The sequence below is a fragment of the Panthera tigris genome, chromosome B4 (genome assembly GCF_018350195.1).
Source record: "Panthera tigris isolate Pti1 chromosome B4, P.tigris_Pti1_mat1.1, whole genome shotgun sequence".
NCBI classification, from domain to species: domain Eukaryota; kingdom Metazoa; phylum Chordata; class Mammalia; order Carnivora; family Felidae; genus Panthera; species Panthera tigris.
In genome coordinates this window covers 51,981,414-52,002,026 of record NC_056666.1, presented here as the reverse complement: position 1 = coordinate 52,002,026, position 20,613 = coordinate 51,981,414, and the positions used below count along the sequence as shown (strand labels likewise).

The following is a 20,613-nucleotide window of genomic DNA, read 5'->3' as shown; positions in this document are numbered from 1 at the left end:
TTTGTGCCCTGCTCCTTATTCTAGGCACTGACAGTGAGATTAAAAGCCAAAACTAAACCAGTTAAAAGAGACAGGCACTTCAAGGGGCGTCTGGCTAGCTCAGTCAGAGGAGCGTGCCACTGTTAGTCTTGGGGTCATGAGTTCAAGTCCCACATTGGGTGTAGAGATTACTTAAATAAATAAAAACTAAAAAAAAAAAAAAAAAAAAAAAAAAAAAGACAGAAACAGGCAGTTCAAGAAAATTATGGGAGCTCCTGGGTGTCTCAGTTGGTTAAGCATCTCTTGGTTTTGGATCAGGTCATGATCTCATGGTTCACAAGATCCAGTACATTGGGCTCTACCCTGGCAGCACAGAGCCTGCTTGGTATTCTTTCTCTCCCTCTCTGCCCTTCCCCCAAACACTCTTTCTCAAAATAAATAAACATTTAAAAAAAAAGAAAATTATGAATTGCCTGCCTGTTACATTTTATGACTTTCTGTTAAGGAAAAAAAGGGATCATGTAACTTACTATATCAAAATTTGTATCACAAAAACAAGATAGCCTATCTAAATCTGACTTCCTATACTTTATCGTAACTGCCAATACTTACTGAGTCTATTTCCCAAAGACAGCCACACCATATACACTTTCCACATCCTCTTCTTTCAAAATGGCATGGGGATGGGACTCAATATTACCTACCCTTGAATCTGAACAAGATCAAGACTACTGCAAAAGTGACACTGCAAGACTTCCAAGGTAAGGTCATATACTACAGCTACCAGCTGACTCTCTCTCAGGACACACAGCTTGGAAGCCCAGACCTACCATGTAAAGAAATCTGGTTCCCCTGAAGCCACCATGATGAAGAGATCTTATGAAAAAAGTACACAGACCTAGAAAGAGATACCAGGGAGTCCCAGATGTTTCAGTCTTCTCAACCCAGGCACCACACGTGTGACTGATAATGTCAGTGGGTGAGTTTTTTGGTGACTACAGTCCCCAGCCTTTATGCTGTTCTAGGCTGACACCAAGTGGAACAGGAATGATCTAACCCTACCCAGCCCTGCTCAGATCTTAGATTTATAAGCAACATGACTGTTTTAAGCCATTAAATGTTGGAGTTGGTTATCATGCAGCCATAGTAACTAGAAGAATGCTTGGTATGTAGTAACTTATTTAATGTTTACAACAACCATATCAGGTAGGTACTATTAGTATCCTCATCTTAATAAAACAGACTGAGACACAGAATTACATGACTTGCCCAAAGTCAGACAAATATAAAACACTAATGCCAAAGTTGATTGCCAGACTTACACAAAGGAAAAATCTGAGTAAATCACAGATTTGAGAAATACTGAAATACAACCCATATCATACATCAAAGTGACAGTTTCACTTGGTGTGCACACACAAGAAGTTGTTTCTTTGCTTTTGCACACCTATATAGCACACACAAAGGATATTTAACACTTAGATATAACCTGACTCATTTAGGCAGATAGCTTTGATAACAAGATAAACTATTAAATTTGATTCCTACAAGTCAATTAGTTTCATAAAAAAAGTAATTCAAGGTCACAGAAAGCAACCCAATCCTCAGGTAGAACTTGTCCCAAATTTAGAACTTAGACCATTAGAACAGGAGCCTAACAAAGTCAACATAAAATCCAACTCCAAATATTAATTTGTTTAGAGATAAAGGGGAAGTCACTTTCATTTTTCTTTATCAAGAACAAATAATAGGGGGGGTCTGGGTGGCTCAGTCAGTTAATTGTTCGACTTCAGCTTAGGTCATGATCTCACGGTTTGTGGGTTCGAGCCCCACGTCTGGCTCTGTGCTAACAGCTCAGAGCCTGGAGCCTGCTTCAGATTCTGTGTCTCCCTCTCTCTTCTCTGCCCCTCCCCCACTCACACTCCGTCTTTCTCAAACACTAAAAAAAAATTTTAAAAAAGATCAAATAATTATGAAATTGGTCGTAAATGGGACTAAAGAATTTAGATCACATCAGATTTCTGTAAGGCCATCTGATTTTGTCTTCCAAACTGCTATGGTACCACAGGCTTTTAGATCTCTAAACTCAGAAGCAATTAGAAAAAATAAGTAAAAAAGAAAAAAAGAAGTAAAGACAAGTGCTTGTTTTATTACGTGTGTTACACATGCTCAAGTCACATCTCCCTAAGGCCCTCCCTACTCACCTAAGGTGGAAAGAATTCTGCTTCCTTATGATCTGGTTGATTTGTATTATGAATCACCTATAAGCCTCTCATTTTGAGTAAACTCCTAAATCTAGGTAGTGCAGTGCCTTGCACACAGTAAATGCTCACATACTTTTAGTGACAAATTTAAGTAGGATTTTTAAGGCAAGGAAAATATATGGCTTTGTCACACTGAGATAATCATAAAAATTAATTGGAGGCACACTAAAAATCATTAGCCAAAACCAAGATATTATTATTACTATTGTTACTGTAATTACAAGCTATTATCACTGTAATTTAAAAAGCTAAAATGGGTTTTTCTAATCAAGAAAAAGACTACTCTCCATCCCTACAATTATTTCTCTGAATAAAAACAAAAGATTTTTTCCTCAAGACCCAGCAGCATTCACTAAATTGGTCAAAAGGGACTTTATGCAACAATGATGAAATATAGCCTATGGAAAACAAGTAGGTTGCATTCTTATATCACTACTATGCACTGTGCACATCATTTTAAATTTCCTTCTCATTTCTAGTCTAGTCCAGAAAGCAATAGTCTAGTCTATTGCTCTTTAAGATTACTCCACCCACATTTTTCACAGTTTAAGACAAGATCAGCAAGAAATTATCTTCAAAAACACTGTAATACTAGAAACATTCTATTTCAATATAATTACATTACAAGGAGTTATCTTTTACCTTTTTTATCTTTTACCTTCTTACAAAGATTTCCAGGAAAATGTCTATATGCAAAGACAGTACGTAAAAAAATCTGCTGTGAAGGATAACACCCATTTTATACAGAAGCAATCATTACTTGGTTTTGTTTTTTTTTAAGTTAGTTTTAAATCATAAATATGATTTTATCAGATGATTTCAGTACACACATTTCTGACAAAAATGCCTCCAGTAGTCCTCAACACCTCAAAAGACATTTCAAATGACTGTCAACATGAATTTAAAGCACTAAAAAATTCCACAGCTGATTCATCCACTATCAGAATTTTAACAAGCATTTATAAAAAGCAATGACATAAGTTTTATAATTTAGAAATGAACTTGGGGCGCCTGGGTGGCTCCCTTGGTTAGGCAACCAACTTCAGCTCAGGTCATGATCTCACAGTTTGCGAGTTCGATCCCCGTATCGGGCTCTGTGCTGACCGGACAGCTCAGAGCCTGGATGGAGCCTACTTAAGATTCTGTGTCTTCCCCTCTCTCTCCCCCTCCCCTGCTCATGCTCTGTGCCTGTCTCTCAATAATAAATAAAAAAAGTAAAAAAAAAAAAAAAAAAAAAAAAGAAAGAATACATTACAATGCTAGTTTATATCAACATCAGTACATAGAAGGAAAAAAAAAGAAATGAACTAGTAAATGTATTCACTGAGAAATACAAATGCCCTTCTAAAATCCCTGTTTTCTCTAATTAGTATCACTTCATCTTTCTAGAATATTGAAACATAAATGAAAACCAGAAAGACAGGGACTTAGAAAAGCATTAAAATTAAAGAAATAAAATGCCAATAAAGACTCTCTATTCCCCTAAAGACTGAAAAACTACAACACTTAAATATCAACTTTTGTATTTCATAGTCTTAAAAGAGATACAGGCTATGTATATTATAATTACAAATGAAAATGAGGCCCAGAAATGTAAATGAATTCAAGTACTTAAGTTATTCTTTGCAAAAGAAACAGGTTGAAATTTTAAATAGTCACTGACTTAATACTATTTTAATTAAACTTCCCTAGTCCAGGCTGGTTATAAGAGTCACTTAGGCAGTATAGTAGCTAACACCACATCCAGAGCCAGGACTGCCTGCATTCTCAAGGAGCTGTGTAACTCTGGGCAAGTTATAATGTCTGTGCTTTCTCGCCTCATTAGCGGTTTGTGAGGATGCAGTGAACTGAACTTCATAAAATCTTTTCAATTAGCTCAAGAGTCTCAGATTCATAAGCAAAATAGACACTCGCAGTTTTCTCCTAAAATAGTATATGCATTTATTTTTTGTTGTTGGGAAACAAAATATGGGAGGTCCACTTTCTAAATAATTCAAAAATCAAAAAATAAATAAATAATTCAAACATCACGGTTTTTCTCAAATACTGTTTCCACATATGCTGTTAAAAAGAATGGGGGGAAGGGATGCCTTGGTGCCTCAGAAAAGCACGTGACTCAATTTCCGGGTCATGAGTTCAAGCCCCATAATGGGTTTAGAGATTAATTAAATTAAAAAAAAAAAAAAAAAACTTAAAAAGATTTTGGGGAAAAAAAAAAAAACTTAAAAAGATTTTGGGGAAGATATAAGGCACAAAACAGTTCTCCTTATTTCTTATAGTCCTGATAGTAAGAAAGAAGAAATTGTGTAATCAAGTACATCCACATGCAATTAAATTCAACCAATCCCTGAATTCTGAAGATAGGCAATGTAATAGGTGAGTGAGTGCAGCTGGTAATAAAGGAAGTATAAAAATAAATAGAACCAGATTTTAATTCTTAAAAAATGTTACAGCCTAGACAAGACAAACACAAATGAATATTTCAATACAACACCATAAATTACGGTGATTTTTGAACCCAGAAGAACCTATCTAAAGTATCTTTGAGATCCTGGATAAAGCAAAGCCATGCTTGCAATATTCTGGGTTTGTCTAAAGGATAAAAGAGAATATTTGCCAAGTCTACATCTGAATTATCGTATTTGAGCTCCAAATTATTTTATGTTGTTTAAACCCTCACTTTTAAGAAAAAGAATCAATCTGAAGTTCAAAGAAATGAAATGATTACAAGCAGTCTCTAGTAAAGCCAGTACTACAATTTCAATCACTTATTTTCACCAGAGTTTTCTTTTCACATCTCTAGGCATGAGAAAGGGAAGGATAAATGACTCTCTGAATTAAATAGAGCCCTAGGCCCTTTACATATTCCATCTCATTTAATCACAACACGAAAGTATTCTATTTTGCAGGCAGGGAAACAACTTCTAAGAAGTTAAATTATAATTCCTTCTAACTTAAGGTTCATGCTCTTTCACTACCCAACTTTTCTTTTAGTTATTTTAGTGCTGGATATGCCTGGAAAAGTAAGCAAGCTATTGTTCCAAAGAAATCCTCAAGAAAAAAGCTTTTTACTCAGAAATAATAACAATATTTTTCTTACAGGGCACTCAGGAAATTAGCTTTTCTTTCCTTTGATTCTGTTTCCCAAGCATGACTTTTCCTCCAACTTCTACCCCAGCTCAAATCTCTTCAGTTCACACCTGTACTATTCCTACTACTTCCTAATTGGTCTCCCAGCTCCCAAAATTTCCAACCTTTGCCACATTTTCCTGTAACACAGCAGTTTCATCATTCATCCAAAATACATTCAAGAATACCTAAGGGGCACCTGGCTGCCTCAGTCAGTAGAGCATGTGACTCTTGATCTCAGGGTTACATAAATTCGAGCCCTATGTTAGGTCTGTAGAGATTACTTAAAAATAAAATCTTGGGGCACCTGGGTGGCTCAGTCAGGGGCATGATTTTGGCTCAGGTCACGATCCCAGCATCATGGGAACTGCTCAGGGTACAACCTGCTTGGGATTCTCTCTCCCTCTGCTCCTCTCCCCCACCCCCGCACTGCTTGCTCTCTCTAAAATAAAGTAAAAAAGAAAAAACTTTAGTAAATAAATAAAATCTTAAAAAAAAAAAAACGAAAAACTAAAATAAGCATCAGGCACTGTGCCAGGTGCTGTGAATAGAACAATCATCAAGAGACACAATTCCTATTCTCAGGGAGCATACATTCTAGCAGGAGAGATAAACAATAAATAATAAAATTGTTAACAAGGTCAAGGAAGAACCTGGGAATGCTAGCAATGTGACTAACATAGAATCAGGAATAGTTCGCCTGAGAAAATGCTTGAGATAAGATCTGAATGTGACTAGGATTGACAAAAACAGAAGTTGGGGTGAGGAAAAAGAATCTGATTCACAAACCTATACTGACAAAATGCCCACATCTGTGTTGGCATGCAAAATCTCACTTTAGCCATTCTTATTTCTCAGTTCCAATGTGAATCCTCTGATCTAGGCAGAAAGCCTCGTGAACATGGTGGGCTCTTTCTTTTCTGTTTCATTTAGGCTTTCTAAAAATTTCTCATCACTCACCTAACCCTAAAACTCAGCCCTCTCCCCACCAAAACTTTAATCACTGACTTTTTATTTTAATGTACTGTGTCACAAACAATTTACAGAAAAACTAGGAAACAACGGAGTCATCTTTTTAGTCTTCTCATTAAAAACTAAGTATCTGGGGGTGCCTGGCTGGCTCAGTCTGCCCAGCAGGGGACTCTTAATCTCAAGGTAGTGAGTTCAAGCCCCACACTGGGCATGGAGCCTACTTTAAAATAAAATAAAATTAAATTAAAATAAAAACGAAGTATCTGGGGAGGCACTATCACATTTCTATCTTATCACTAAACAGAGCACCATGCTAACTACCAGAGTAAATGCTTAAAATGTGATTTTTTTTTTTAAACATCCATCCATCCCTCTGATCCATGCCCAAAATTGTCCATTTAGTTCTAAGGCCAATATAACCACTATTTTCACAAAAGCAAACTATCAGTCATAAAAATGAACTCAACATGTGGTTAGATCACTGCAAATCCATTACCATTACTAGAAAACATACCCCAAAGACTTTTAGTAATAGGTCAGCAGCTTCGCTTACATATTAAAAACCATTAAAAAGTATTGAGGCCTTTTAGGTCAACCACTGAATAGATATACATGTTAAAGAAAGCTGATTAAAATGTAGATTTTGTAATGAAATATTTGACCCGGCATTTCCTTTTGCAAGTTTCTGCAGCACTCATTTACAGATACTTGCCACACATTTAACAGCTGGTCTGGCACTTTTTGGCATTCAAATCTTATACTGCTTCATAACAACAAAAGATCATTACTAGCTATTTCTAGTTCATTTGTGCAGTCTGTCTCCCCTCCTCGTGAGGTCTCATAGTCACCAGTTTAAGTGAGAGCCAGAATTCAAACCACACATTCTGACTCAAATCACAGACTTAAACCACTACTCCTTATACTTTCTCCTTAACTTCAAAATTTCCATTTAACTTTAATAAAATGTTAAGCATTTTTATACAATAAATGCCTTAACAATGATTTGGAAAAAACTCTCTGGTGACTATCCGTTTTGGATTTTCCACACTCATACTCATTTATAAAAACGTGTCTTATAAAAATTCACAATTTCAGAATTGTCTGATCACTTAATAAACATTTATCATGCACCTCTGGACCTCCTCTAAGTTGGCAGGGGGTTTTTTTTTTTTTTGTTTGGTTTTTGGGGGGGTTTTTTGGTAAAGTAAACCCTAGTCCCAACATGGGCCTTGAACTCACAATCCTGAGATCAAGAGTCATATGTTCTACCAACTGAGCCAGCAGTAGTTCTTAACCTAGACCAAACTCTTTTGAAAAGCTGATAGAAGTTGTTGACATCTTCTCAGAGACACATAAAATTTTGCATATGACCTCAATGGCCTTACTGGAGTACACTGACCCAATACCCTTTTAAATTTATCAATACCACAATACAATGATCCAACCAAAGGCACTAATTCCTAGCCCTCAGTTTATAGTCTCCTTTATTTATACAAATTCTATTATTGGCATTTCCATTTAATTCTAATAACTGAGTACCCACCATATCCAAGATACTGTGTTTAGACACGATAAAGATCTAAATGAACTGAACTGTCCCGGTTCTCAAAAATACCACTGTACAACAAAAAAGGATAAAGCAAGCATTCAAATAGCATGGATTCTTCAGAAAAATTCACAGGACTCTTAAAATCTTCACAGTAAAAGCTAAACTTTCTTCACAGTTAAGAAACTAAGACTCAAAGATATTACTTAAAATCATAATACAAAGATCTGAATTGTTTCCTTTAACTCAGATTACATGCTCTTAATACTGAAATATTCTAACCTCTCCACCTATAGAATAGAGCCATAGGCTGGGAGAGAAAAAAGACAAAAAATACATATGTGAGAGCTAAAAGGAAAAAGAAATGAAAACCAGGAAAGGATTCGTTGTGGCATTTTGACGGGTTTTAAAAGGTGGCCTCAGTGAAAAAATCTGAAAGAATTATTGTGTAACAGGGTATGAATGAAAAGAAAAATAGGAAAAACTTCTCTGCTGAATAAAAAGACAGGAAGAATAAAACATAAGCAGGTATATTTAGGTCATAAAAAGCCTTTGTGGCTTCTTCCTGCTGTCTCAGATCACTTACTCTGAGGGAAAATAGCTGCTATGTCAGGAGCACACACAAACAGATATTGACTTGGTGAGTAACTGAAGCATCCTGCCAAGTGCTACAATAAGTGAGCCATCTTGGAAACACTTTTCTAGCCCCAGTCAAGTCTTCAGATGACTGCAATGCTGGCCAACATTTTCACTGCAACCTCATGAAACCCTGAGCCAGAACCACCCAGTTAAGCCTTTCCACTCCTCTCAGAAACCACACGTGGTAAGAAATTCTGTTCCCTGAAGTTGCTAAAGTTGAGACAAATTTATTACACAGCAATAAACAGCTAATACAATTGGCAAGGTGTGAAATTTGACTTTGTTTACATTAGAGCCAATGAAGTTTTGTGCTAGGAACTAGAGCAAAACCTACAGTTGGAATTAAGTCTCACAGCAATATGCAACATGAAGTGGGAAGTATTTTTTCCTCCCATTTTCCACAATACTCAGTAAAGAGTCCTGCACATAGTAAATACCTGTTTGGTTAGTAAGTCAACTTACACACAGGATTCTCTAATTGACTAAACATAGTAGTCTTTATGTTTCTTAAAAGTAAAATGGCCCCTTAGAATCTCTCCATAAATTCAACCCTGAAGTCTGTAGTTTTTTCATGGTTTGTTTTTGGCACAGAGCCATACCTTCCTTTAACTGAGAGATACAGATTATCAATGAAAACTGAGAGCTACTACAAGCTTCTTTCCCTAATCAAAATAAAAAGGTAGTTTAAAGAATGATTTCAAAGCCTATAGACAGCTGCTTCAGAGTTGAAGAGGCAAATACTGAAAGTTCATCATGGAGACACCTGGGTAGTTCAGTTGGTTAAGCATCTCTTACTTCAGCTCAGGTCCCAATCTCATGGTTCTTAAGATGGAGGCCTTTGTGGGGCTCTGCACCGGCAGCATGGAGCCTACTTGGGATTCTCTCTTTCTCTGCCCCTCCCCACTCACTTGCACAAGCCCTCTCTCAAAATAAATAAACATGTTTTTTTTAAAAAGGAGTCCAAGGGGCACCTGGGTGGCTCAGTCGGTTAAGCGTCCGACTCTTAATTTCTGCTCAAGTCATGATCTCATGGTTGGTCATGAGAGAGAAGAGCCCCACATTGGGCTCTGGGCTGACACTGTGGAGCCTGCTTGAGATTCTCTCTCCCTCTCTTTTTGCCCCCACCCCCACCCCCCGCACGCTCAGGCTATCTCTCAGAACTAAAAAAATGAAAGAATGAATGACTGGTTAGCCTCTATATCATAAGATCTTCCAAATCATACTAATGAGAAATTGGGCAATATAAGTCTATCTCGCCAGCATCTGAGCAATGTTAGTTATACCTCAAAGTTTGCAACCTGTAAGGCTGGGATTCCAAATTTTGATCCACAAAATGGTAAGGGCCTGTGGCCTTCCTGATCATTAAGTTTCAAACTATATGCCCTTCCCTATCATCCCATCCTTACACATGCCCTTTTACTTGACATCTGGACTTACCCAGGAAGGCTGATAAAAGTGGCTGAAAAGCAGTCTTGGCTTTTTCAAAATAAGTCATGGTTTCTATTCTAGTTGAAAATATATATATATATATATATATATAGACATATATACAAAAAGACAACCACAAAAAAGTTATTATCAGTTCACTTATACAGATAAGAAGGTAAGAATATTTTCAATGTATAATCTGACTCAATAGCTAGAATTTGTCAACTAAAAAAATTTCAGAGACATTTTAAATTCTAAAATTCTATTTAAACATTAATTAGCCTCTAAAGTAACCCAAAAGGTTATAATTTTTAAGTGGTAATTTTTTAAAAAGTATTTAAGCTTAGGTTCAAAGTAAAAGAGAAACTAGTTTTTAATGGTCTTGCACAGCTCAATATTCCTCCAAAGAAAAGAAATTACATTTGTTTTTCTAACTTTATCAAAATAAACACACTAATAATACACTTAACTCTGGTTTTGAATAACTTTCTCACAGGGAAAATAACCAATGTTTTTGTACCAAGTGTCATTTATTCATTTTATAAATTAGTCACTGTTCACCACACAACACTTATAGTACACACTTGTAGACTGACACTTTGGATCATGAGCTTTCATATCTAAGTCTTTATATCTAAATGTTTCTTAAAAAGCACTTACGGTCAAAAATATTTAAGATATTTCAACAAATTCTAAAGTATGCTAGATAAACTCAAAAGCATGATCTCATTTCAAAGTGAGAAAAACTGAATGGCATTCTAAAAGAAACAGTAAATTCTAATGATAAAATCATTTTGATAGGAATGCCTCAAGTTTTTTAAAAGCACTTTAAAACCACAATATCTTTCCATCGGTTACAAAATATACACCTCCTACCATGAAATCAATTTATAAAATCCACATAGATTAGTGTAATCTGCAGGACAGTTCTTAAGAACTATGATTCCTTCCCAAATTTAAAAGGACTCTTAAAAAAAAAAAAAAAAACTTAAAAGGCAACAAGGGGTCATTTCAGAATTAAGATTATCAAGACCACCATAACCAGCTTCACCAGTAAAGCTTTTTCATACAAGTGATAAATTCATTACCTTGAAACAGTAAAATGATTACGAGATTTTGTAGTCTCTTATGTTCAAGCATTAAGAAAACCAAGTATGTTTGATTATCAGGTCTGAACCTTATTTGGACTTGTGGCACTAATATCTCTTACTCCTTACTCTGAAATATGATGTAAAATTAGATATTCCAGTGTATACCTTATAAATATGAAGTCAAAACTCCACTTCCTGAAATACTACTTGACCAACCATCATCCCCTAAAGGGATGTAGTAGACAGATATTTAAAAAAAAAAAAAAAAAAAAAAAACAAGATTAAGAAAAAAAAATCCTGACACATACACCTTGTTATTTAAGGTGAAGTATGAAGTATTTTTACTCTTGTGAAGTGGAAATAGCAGGGGACTTGATAATGTACTTTATTCAGATCCAGCTCTACCACTTGCATTCTATACTTACTGTTTTGAGTAAGACACTCAACTTGCTTCTTCATCTGTTAAATGGAAGTCAAAATAATACCTATCTTGCACCAGAGTTGTGAGAATGAGGCGGAGATATTTAAATTGTGCAGTACTAAGTGTGTGTGTGTGTGTGTGTGTGTGTGTCCGCACTCTAGATAAATGGAAGAACTATGGTAGATGCTAACTGTATAAACTAATATCAACTTTCAAACATCTACTGGTACCAATGAAGGAGGATATAATAAAATGATAAATAACACATACTTCATTGTGTGGTTCTCATCAATTTTTAGTGGTCTTGAAGACATTCTCCTTCCTGCCATGCCTATGTAGTTTAGTACAATTTTTGTAGTTTATTTTAGCCCATCCGAGATGTTTTCCTCACTAGCTGTATCTAAAGCTGTATTTTCATAATATTTAAAGCTTGGTATTCCTTATAATATTAAATATGAACCAAAATGGTCTTTTTATCAGTTACCAATCAGAATTTCTAGAACTTTAGAATACTTAAAGCTTTTCAAGCCAAATCAATATGGATTGTTAAAAATTCTACTGTTCATCAAAATACTAGATGGTCAAAATACATGCTAGTATACTTCAGAAGCAGAACATACATGACATGGTTCTCTGTGCTTAAAAAAGTACATTAAAAACCAATTAGTTTCCAAAGTGATCAAAAGTAATAACAACAATTGAAACATACTAATACAATAAATTTTAATGTCTTGAAAAAATGAAGCTTATTTTTGTTGGTATCCACGTTATTTCTCACAAGCTTTAAAAAAATGTGACTTTCTTCAGCGAGCTCTCCAATACATGACTTTAAATATTATCCTCTAAAATCATGACATCCATGTTAAAGCACTACTATATAAAGATTATAAACCACACACTAATAGAGTGTTTCCTTCCACACTGTATTTTATTATGATTCCAACTCTTTGATTCCGTAAAATTACTTTAAAGGATATCAACTCATTATTCTTTTCTACAATAATTTATAGTTGTTTTAAACTTTCTCCCAGATTTGATCACAAATAGAAGCTACTAAAATCAGTTTGGAGATCATATTAATGACCACACATTAGGAATTTTAGAAGCACTGATTAAATATAAAAGACTAGTCTTTTCCCTATTAAGTAGCGAAAAGTGATAGTTGGGGTCTCCTCCCCGAACAAGGAAGTTCTGTTAAATCCAGGCGAGACCAGCCATGTTGGAAAACACTTGTCAATTATAGTTCTGACAAGTGTTCGCGAACACGGTTGGATGAAGCTAACCTTGTGTACTGAGGTGTGTACATCAAGGCCCTCTTAAGCCCTGCCAGAGGATCTGGGCCTACTTTGAGGATTGTTTCTGAGTTAGAGTTGTCCTTAGGTTCGTAAAGAGTGTAGAGCCGAGGGGAAAGAGGGCGGGGAAAGGAGAGTTGGGGGGAAATGGTTTGAGAGTTGGAAGCGGCTATCCGCAGCGAGAGGGGCGCGGCGACCAGGAGAGATTTGCGAGTTGAGAACCTGGGGGAAGGGCTGAAGATTTGGGGAGCGGGGAGATCTCAGCAAAAAGTCCCCTCGGCCCCCTCTGAGGGGCCCATGAGTGCAAAAGGAGGAAGGGAAGGGAAAACGCTTCAGTGCACTGACCTGTCCTCCGAGTCCATGCGGCTCAGGGGTTCCCCATCCGACGACATCTCCAAGCTGCCTCGCCGGCCCCCGGAGGTCGCGCTGCTTCCGCCACCCCCGGTCCCGTAGCCCTCATCGCCGCCACTAGAGACGACGCTGCTGCTACTGCTGCCGCCCCCGCCGCCGCCCTGGCTGCCCCGCGGTCCCTTGGGTTCCTCCAGGCCCTCCTTGCCGTCCCCATCCCCGCTGCTGCTGCTGGCGGCGCCGGGGCTGAGCGAGCGCGTCTCGTCGCTGCTGCTCCCGCCGCTGCTGCCCACCAGGCTCTCAGCGCTACTCTCCTCCTCGCCCCCGCCGCTGCTGCTGCTCTCGTCCTCCTCCTCCTCGTCCTCTTCTTCGTCCTCGTCCTCCCCGGCCTGGCTGGCGCTCTCGGGGCTCGGCTCCGACATCGTCTCCGCCTCGCCGCCCCCCACTCCGCCGCCACCGCCGCCGCCCCCACCGCCGCCGCCGCCGTTCAACAGCAGCACAGCCACCGCCTCGGCCTCGGCCTCCTCTTCCTCCTCCTCTTCTTCCTCCTCCTCCTCGGGGGGCTCAGCCCGGCCCCGCGCCGCCGGGCCAGGGCTGCCGGGGGGCAGAGGGCTCAGGCGAGAGAGCTCCTCCAGGTCGGCCATGTCGGTGATAGCGGCGGCCATGGCGGCGCCTGCTCCTCCTCCTCCTCCCCGCCGCCGCCGCCTCCCTCTCCCGACTCTAGCTCCCTCGCCCCCTCCCAAACGCCCAAAACTCCGCCGACGCCGCTGCAGAGCAGGAGGAGGGCCCGCGAGCTGCGTCAGCCTACACACGCGCTACGGAGCCCGCGCGGGGACAGGCGCGCGACTGCGCGCATTCACGCGGAGACGGTTGCGCGCCTGCGCGGCGGCACGAGGTAGCGCCTCCCCCGGGCCGCGGATTCCGCGCCCGCGCCCCCACCCGTGTACCCGCCCGGCACCCGCCCGGATCCGCCGAGTCCTCAGAGTTTCTTTGGGGCCTTCCCACGCCTTCCCCTTCCTCGCAGCCGCCAGGACACGCAGAACGAAAGCTTGAGTGCTAGCCGGGGATTTTAACAGCCGTCTGAGTTCTCACGATAAAGTCATTCATTCCGGGGATGTTTGGGGAGTGCCCCTGGGTACCGGCAATGAGCCAGGCAATGAGCCCCGGCTTCTGAGAGCTTGTAATCTACGAGGAGAGATATTTAAAATGGATAAAAATAAGTAGTACAATGCAAGGTACTAAATCCATAGGGGCAGCCACAGGTTTTGGTCCAACCTTCGTTTGAATACCCCAAGAAATGGTTAAATCAGTATCAGAGCTAATGTGTCTTATGTTCAAGATCTTCAAACTTGTTAGCTCAGGAGTCCTGTAAAACAATTTTGTACATCCTTAATATAGTTTAAAAATAAATATACATTTTTCTTCAGCTTGTTATAAATATTTTATAACTGTCACACTTTTAAATGTAGCCAATGAACTCTAAATACTGCAGGGATTTAATATCCACCAATATCCACTTTTTAAAATACAATTTCTTTTATACTTGGTTAATTTCCATCCTTCCTTTATCTTCTGGAACTCATTTATATGCGGCATCCCCTTCAGAATTTTATACTAATAATAAATGTCCTATTTGAACTGTTGTATTGATCATCTTATATTTCCTTGTAATAAAATGAAATAAACTGAAATGTAAAAGTTTTTAAATTTCCTGTTATCATAAAATCCTAAATCTTATTATTTCAATTGATCAAAACACATATTTTAAATACTTACATGTATGTAAGTATTAAACACAAAAGTTAAATTTTGTTGGAAATGCATCTTACAGAGATGGAACTCCTAGTTCCAACTAGTCTATTTTATTGGTGGATGAGTAATTACTAGAATGAGAACAAGTTCAGCATCAATTCTATTCCAAGTTTTCAATTCCATGGATGTATGCATTGAAGAAACTTGTTTCCAAAAATGAGTGGATGAAAATGAATGGAGTTTTTAGTAATGCCACTCGAATCTTTGAACCCCTTCCAAGTTATATACCAAAAAAAAAAAAAAATCACATAAAGATCTAACAAAAAGTACTTTCATTTTTTATTAAATGTTTTATTTATTTCTGAGAGAGCACAGGCAGGGGAGGTACAGAGAGAGGGGGACAGAGGATCTGAAACAGGCTCTGTGCTGACAGCCGAGTAACTGATGTGGGGTTTGAACTCCTGAGCCTAGAGGTCATGACCTAAGCCAGTCAGAGACTAACCACTGAGCCACCCAGGTACCCCTAACAAAAATGGTCAGCTGACAGCTCTTATTAGTTTATAAACTTTGTTGAAAGCAAGTAACCTGAAACCAGGAGACTTGTAAAGGATGTGTTACCCATTCTCATTTACCAGTCAATTGTTCCTTTTCTGATGTCCTAGAGATTTTTTGCTCCCCCATCCCCACCCCGCCCCAGGGTATTGCACCTAGGTAATATTTGGGATGGGGAAGAATTATGCCTTTCTTTTTTTAAAGTAGGGGAGGGGCGGTTGGGATAAGGAAGGCTGGAAAGAACTTTACACTCTGACCCCAGAGGCATACTTTCAGGCAGATCACTTTTAGAGACAGCCACCTGAGAGAAGTGAGGATCTGAGAACTGATTATGTTAAAACAGTAGTCTCCTACTCATACACATCTTGAAAAGTCTTCATAGACCATGAGTACCCCAGTTTTGTATCTGCTGCCTTAGGCCTTTGGATAGCTATTATATGTTCCATATGTTGCCTCAAGGGAAAGCAAAAAAATTTTTAAATAATAGTATGGGGCATTATGGTTTACAAATACCTTTAGACACACATACAATGCAAAATCCTAACCTCAAACATTTCAGCCTCAAAGCCACTCTTTGAGAAAGACAAGGAATGTCCTATCCTGTATTGTAAATTAAGTACTATCAGAGAGTTTAACTGCAAAGCGTATACTAAGTGTATGTGCCAGGCACTGTACTAAACCCTGGAAATTAGGGTTAACATTTAGCTGAGCTAATCAAGGAAAACTTCATAAAGGATGTAGGATTTGAACAAATTTGTATAGTAACCTATATAACTACATGTAAGTTTAATTAATTTGAGCTGAATCTTGAAGAGTGACAAATAGAATTCTATGTGAGGGGGAATTCTAGGACTGAGAAATAAAAACATGGAAACACATAAAAATTTATTCTGGACAGTGTTAATCAACCATGAGAAAGCAATCTAGAAAACTAAAAAAGACTTTAAGATTAGATTGCATAAAATCTTGAACAAACAAATTGACTCTGGAAGACAACATACACTGAGATTTGTTTTTTAAAGATGTGCTGATATGATTGAAGTTATTTGTAATGGTGGCTAATGCATAGGGGATAAGAAGAAAAGTGTGAAGAGAGTGAAAGTGAATGGGGATTCAACATGTGGAAATGGCAGGTATCAAAGCGATAAGTGAATGCATTAGCTGCAGTATTTGTTGGACTTGGAGAATACAATGAGCTATCTTGGAACTGGCTAAAGTTCAGGTCCCACCCATCCCCAGAGACTTTTTTTTTTTTTAATTACAAATTTTCTGAAAATTTCAAAGAATTAAATAATAAACCACTATACATTTGTATAGATTCAGCAATTATTAACATTTTGCCACTTTAGCACAGCCTGTGTTCCTCTGTCTCTCAGTCCCTCCTCCTCTCTCTCTCTCTTTTAAAATTTATTTATTTAATTTGGAGAGAGAGCAAGGGACAGGCTGAGAGAGAGGGAGGCAGAGCATCCCAAGCAGGCTCCATACTGTCAGTGCAGAGCCCAATAGGGGACTCGAACTCACAAACCAGGAGATCATGACCTCAGCCAAAATCAAGAGTTGGACACTTAACCAACTGAACCACCCAGGTGCCCCTTCTTCTCTCTTCTTTACCCCTCCACTTTACCCCTCCCCCTTCCTCTCTTCTAACCCCTACCTCTACCCCCTCTCCTTTTCTCCCTCCATCTGGGTTTAGTTGCAGATCATTACTCTGCATGTATCTCCTTAGAACAGGGCCACTCTCCTACATAACCACAATGTTAAAGTGTCATTATCCCACTCACTGAAGTGTGTGGCTAGAGGCCAGACTTGTGGATGATGGATTTCCTTCCAGCGGCATCAGGTGAGAGGTGGGTGGATAGGACCACCCACTGTCTACTGACCTGTGCACCTCCATAAACTATTTGTTACTGGTCTGTAGCTAGATAAGTACTGAAATTAGCTTCTGGAAACTTCTATAACCACTTGACAGTAATTTTATGCCTACTGAATCTAATAATAAAAAAAATGGGGCTTATATTTTGATGTCATCAGTTTATTCTATTCTAGTAATTCACTTTTACTATATTTTGCAAAAGTATCAGTCCACTAAATTTAAGAAAAAAAAAAAAAATACTGGTCCTTTGCAGATTGAAAATCACTGCTTCTATAGTTCCCTTCTTCCCGCTAGGAGAATATGTGATTCTATGCATATTAGAAGTTACCAGATAATACACCATTGCATAAGAACTATTTGATTAGGAATAGTATTCAAACCCATCGACCACAGTACTAATGGAGTTGGATTAGCAGTAATTTGAATTCCTCTGCTTTTCTACCTACCAAGCCTACTAACAAAGTAAGGACCCCTCTAGCTTTCCAGGAGCCTCTGGGGTACGAGGTCTTTCATATACTCACACATTCTTCTCCCAGGGGCCTCCTTCCCTGCTCTGCTCTTCTAGGCATTGCAGGCTGCATTCTGGGACCTGTGACACAGGCAAAACAGCCAAAGCCACAGTGTAGCCTGCAGAAATGGAGATGATTGTGTGGACCCGTTTTAGGGGAACCCCGAGGCAGACTGCTTGTGCCCAATATCAGAGAAGGTTTTCAGTGAAATAGCTCTTTATGTTTTTACTCAGAGCTCTGTTTCTCTTAGGCACCCAGACATGCTTTCATGGGCCTTGGATTGGCGACAGATTTGAGTAACAGCCACCCCAAGCTGCATTTATTATTCCCCATCCAATGACTAAGTCTTTCTTATAGAGCTTCTCTGTCTCATTCTCTTCCACTAAAATGAGTTCTGTTCTAGGAAGCAGTCTCAGCCCCCATGTCAGCAGGTTTCTTTCAGGCCTGCCTCACCAGTTTGCCAGACATGCCCAGACATGCTGGAACCCAGCAACAGACCCAGCTTAGAGATTTAAGCTGAGATTCCTGCTACACCACACGTGAGATACTTCTGAAAACGACAAATGATGTCTCTAAAACATGCAGCTGTCCCACATTTTGCACCTTTACAGCCTCCTCATTCTGCATGTAGGTACTACCATAGTGAGCAAGATCAATAGCAACATAATGACTTCATTCTCTGATTGACTTGGAGTCTAAAGATAGTATACATGAGGGTGCCTAGGTGGCTCAGTCGGTTAAGTGTCCAACTTCGGCTTAGCTCATGATCTCGTGGGTTTGTGGGTTTGTGTCCCCCGTCGGGCTCTGTGCTGACAGCTCTGGAGCCTGGAGCCTTTCTTGAATTCTGTGTCTCCCTCTCTCTGCGCCCCTCCCCCAATCACACTCTGTCTCTGTCTCTCAAAAATGAATAAACATTAAAAAAATTTTTTTTTAAAAGTATACACGAAATGATAGAACATCTTACCGAATGAAGGAAAGATAGGATCAAAGCTGGAAAGAGCTAGAAATCTGATGAAAGCTTTTCCAACCTGTAGATTGCAATCCAACCAAAACACAACCAAATAATGATTATAGTTTTTTCATAGTCTTTTTTTTAAGTTTATTTCTTTTGAGAGAGAGAGAGAGAGAGAGAACCCGTGCAGGGGAGTGGCAAAGAGAGAGGAAGAGAAAGAATCCCAAGCAGGCTCTTGGGACTTGATCCACAAACCATGAGATCGTGGCCTGAGCCAAAATCAAGAGTTGGATACTTAACCAACTGAGGCACCCAGGCACCCCATTTTTCTTTCTTTTTTTTGTTCTTTCAGTTTTATAGTTGTGTATACATATATAGATTATAGTTAAAATTTGTTAGTATATTTTGAGACACAACTGCTTTTGGCTGGCAAATTTCCACAATAAGGAGATCATGTGCATGTCTGGTATTTTGAATAGTCAGTCATTTGGAATTTACTAAATATGCTTTCTATAAGCTATCAGTGAATGGGTAGGCACAATGTGAAAGGTGAATAACTTAAACACATTTCTTGCTCTCTTTTGTATTTTGCATCTGACTTGCTAACCAAATAATTTTTTTCAATGTTCAAAATGCTCTCAATTATTAAATTTGAATTTTCTGGGTTAGTTATTGTAGCATACAACTTACAAGACCATCAAATCTCTAAGAAGACAGGGCAAAATCTAAACAAAATACATAATGGGTGAAATATTTAAAAAAGCAAATCAGCAGTTTGGATAAATTACCTTGGCTTCAGGCCAAAACAAAAAACAAAAAAAGTTATCCCACCCCTTCTTTTATTGAAGTATGCATGGCATCTATTTTGACCACTAACCTTACTCATACACTTTTTTCCCCTTTGTTCTTCCCTTTCTCCCTTATTTTGTTACTTGTTTTGATAGCTACTTTGTAGCCCTTTATACATCTTTTGGTAAATTATCTCAAATTATTATTTTTTTAAATAAACTCCACTCCCAGTGTGGGGCTTGAACTGATGACCCCAAGACCAAGAATCACATGCTCTACTGACTGAGCCAGTCAGTTGCCCCTCAAATTAATTTTTAAAGGTGTTTTGTGGGACCTGGGTGGCTCAATCAGCTAAGCGTCTGACTCTTGATTTCTGCTCAGGTCATGATCTCATGATTCATGAGTCCAAGCCCTGAGTGCAGCTCTGTGCTGACAGCACAAAACCTGCTTGGGATTCTCTCTCTCTCTCTCTCTCTCTCTCTCTCTCTGCCCCTCTCCCACTAGTGCTCACATGCTCACTTTCTCAAAATAAATAAATAAACTTTAAAAAAATGAATTTTGTGGGGTGCCTGGGTGGTTCAGTCGGTTGAGCATCCAACTCTTGATTTGGGGTCAGGTCATGATCCCAGAGTCATGGGATCAATCCCTGCATAGGGCTCTACTAAGTGTGGAGCCTGCTTGGGATTCTCTCTCCCTCTGTCACACTCTCTCTAAAAGGAAAATAAAAATAAAAAATTAACCTCCCCACATCTCTTACAGCTAGATTTGGCCATGTGACTAAGTTCTAATGAGCCAGGAGCAGAAGGAGCCAGGAGCAGAAGGATCACATCCTCCCACAGAAAGCTGCTTGCCCTCCCTCCTCTCACACTTTTGTTGTGTCTTGTTCTTGGGCTGGGGCATATACTTGAACGGGGATGAGCCAGCCTCAACCACGCATACCAGAACCAGACCCTAGGATAACAGAGCCACAAGAGAAGGGACCTGTGTCCCTAGACGAAGATGAAGGAATCAGGGTATCACTTTACAGTGCCATCCACTCCCATTGACTAATAACTCAGATTTTTTGTAGGGAGAAAG

The 20,613-nt window shown here is 39.1% G+C and overlaps 1 protein-coding gene across 4 annotated transcripts in view; it reads right to left on the bottom strand.

Annotated features, from left to right (window-relative positions):
* The window catches only part of AEBP2 (AE binding protein 2), a 92,857-nt gene extending 78,904 nt beyond the window's left edge, over positions 1–13,953 (bottom strand). For 3 of the 4 annotated variants that reach the window (XM_042991855.1, XM_042991856.1, XM_042991857.1), the window contains exon 1: positions 13,107–13,953. In XM_042991855.1, coding sequence (XP_042847789.1) covers positions 13,107–13,774 — 668 coding nt within the window. In that variant the 5' untranslated portion in view covers positions 13,775–13,953. The remainder of the gene's footprint in view (positions 1–13,106) is intronic. The other variant, XM_007072870.2, reaches the window with a different exon arrangement.
* Positions 13,954–20,613: the final 6,660 nt, after the last annotated feature.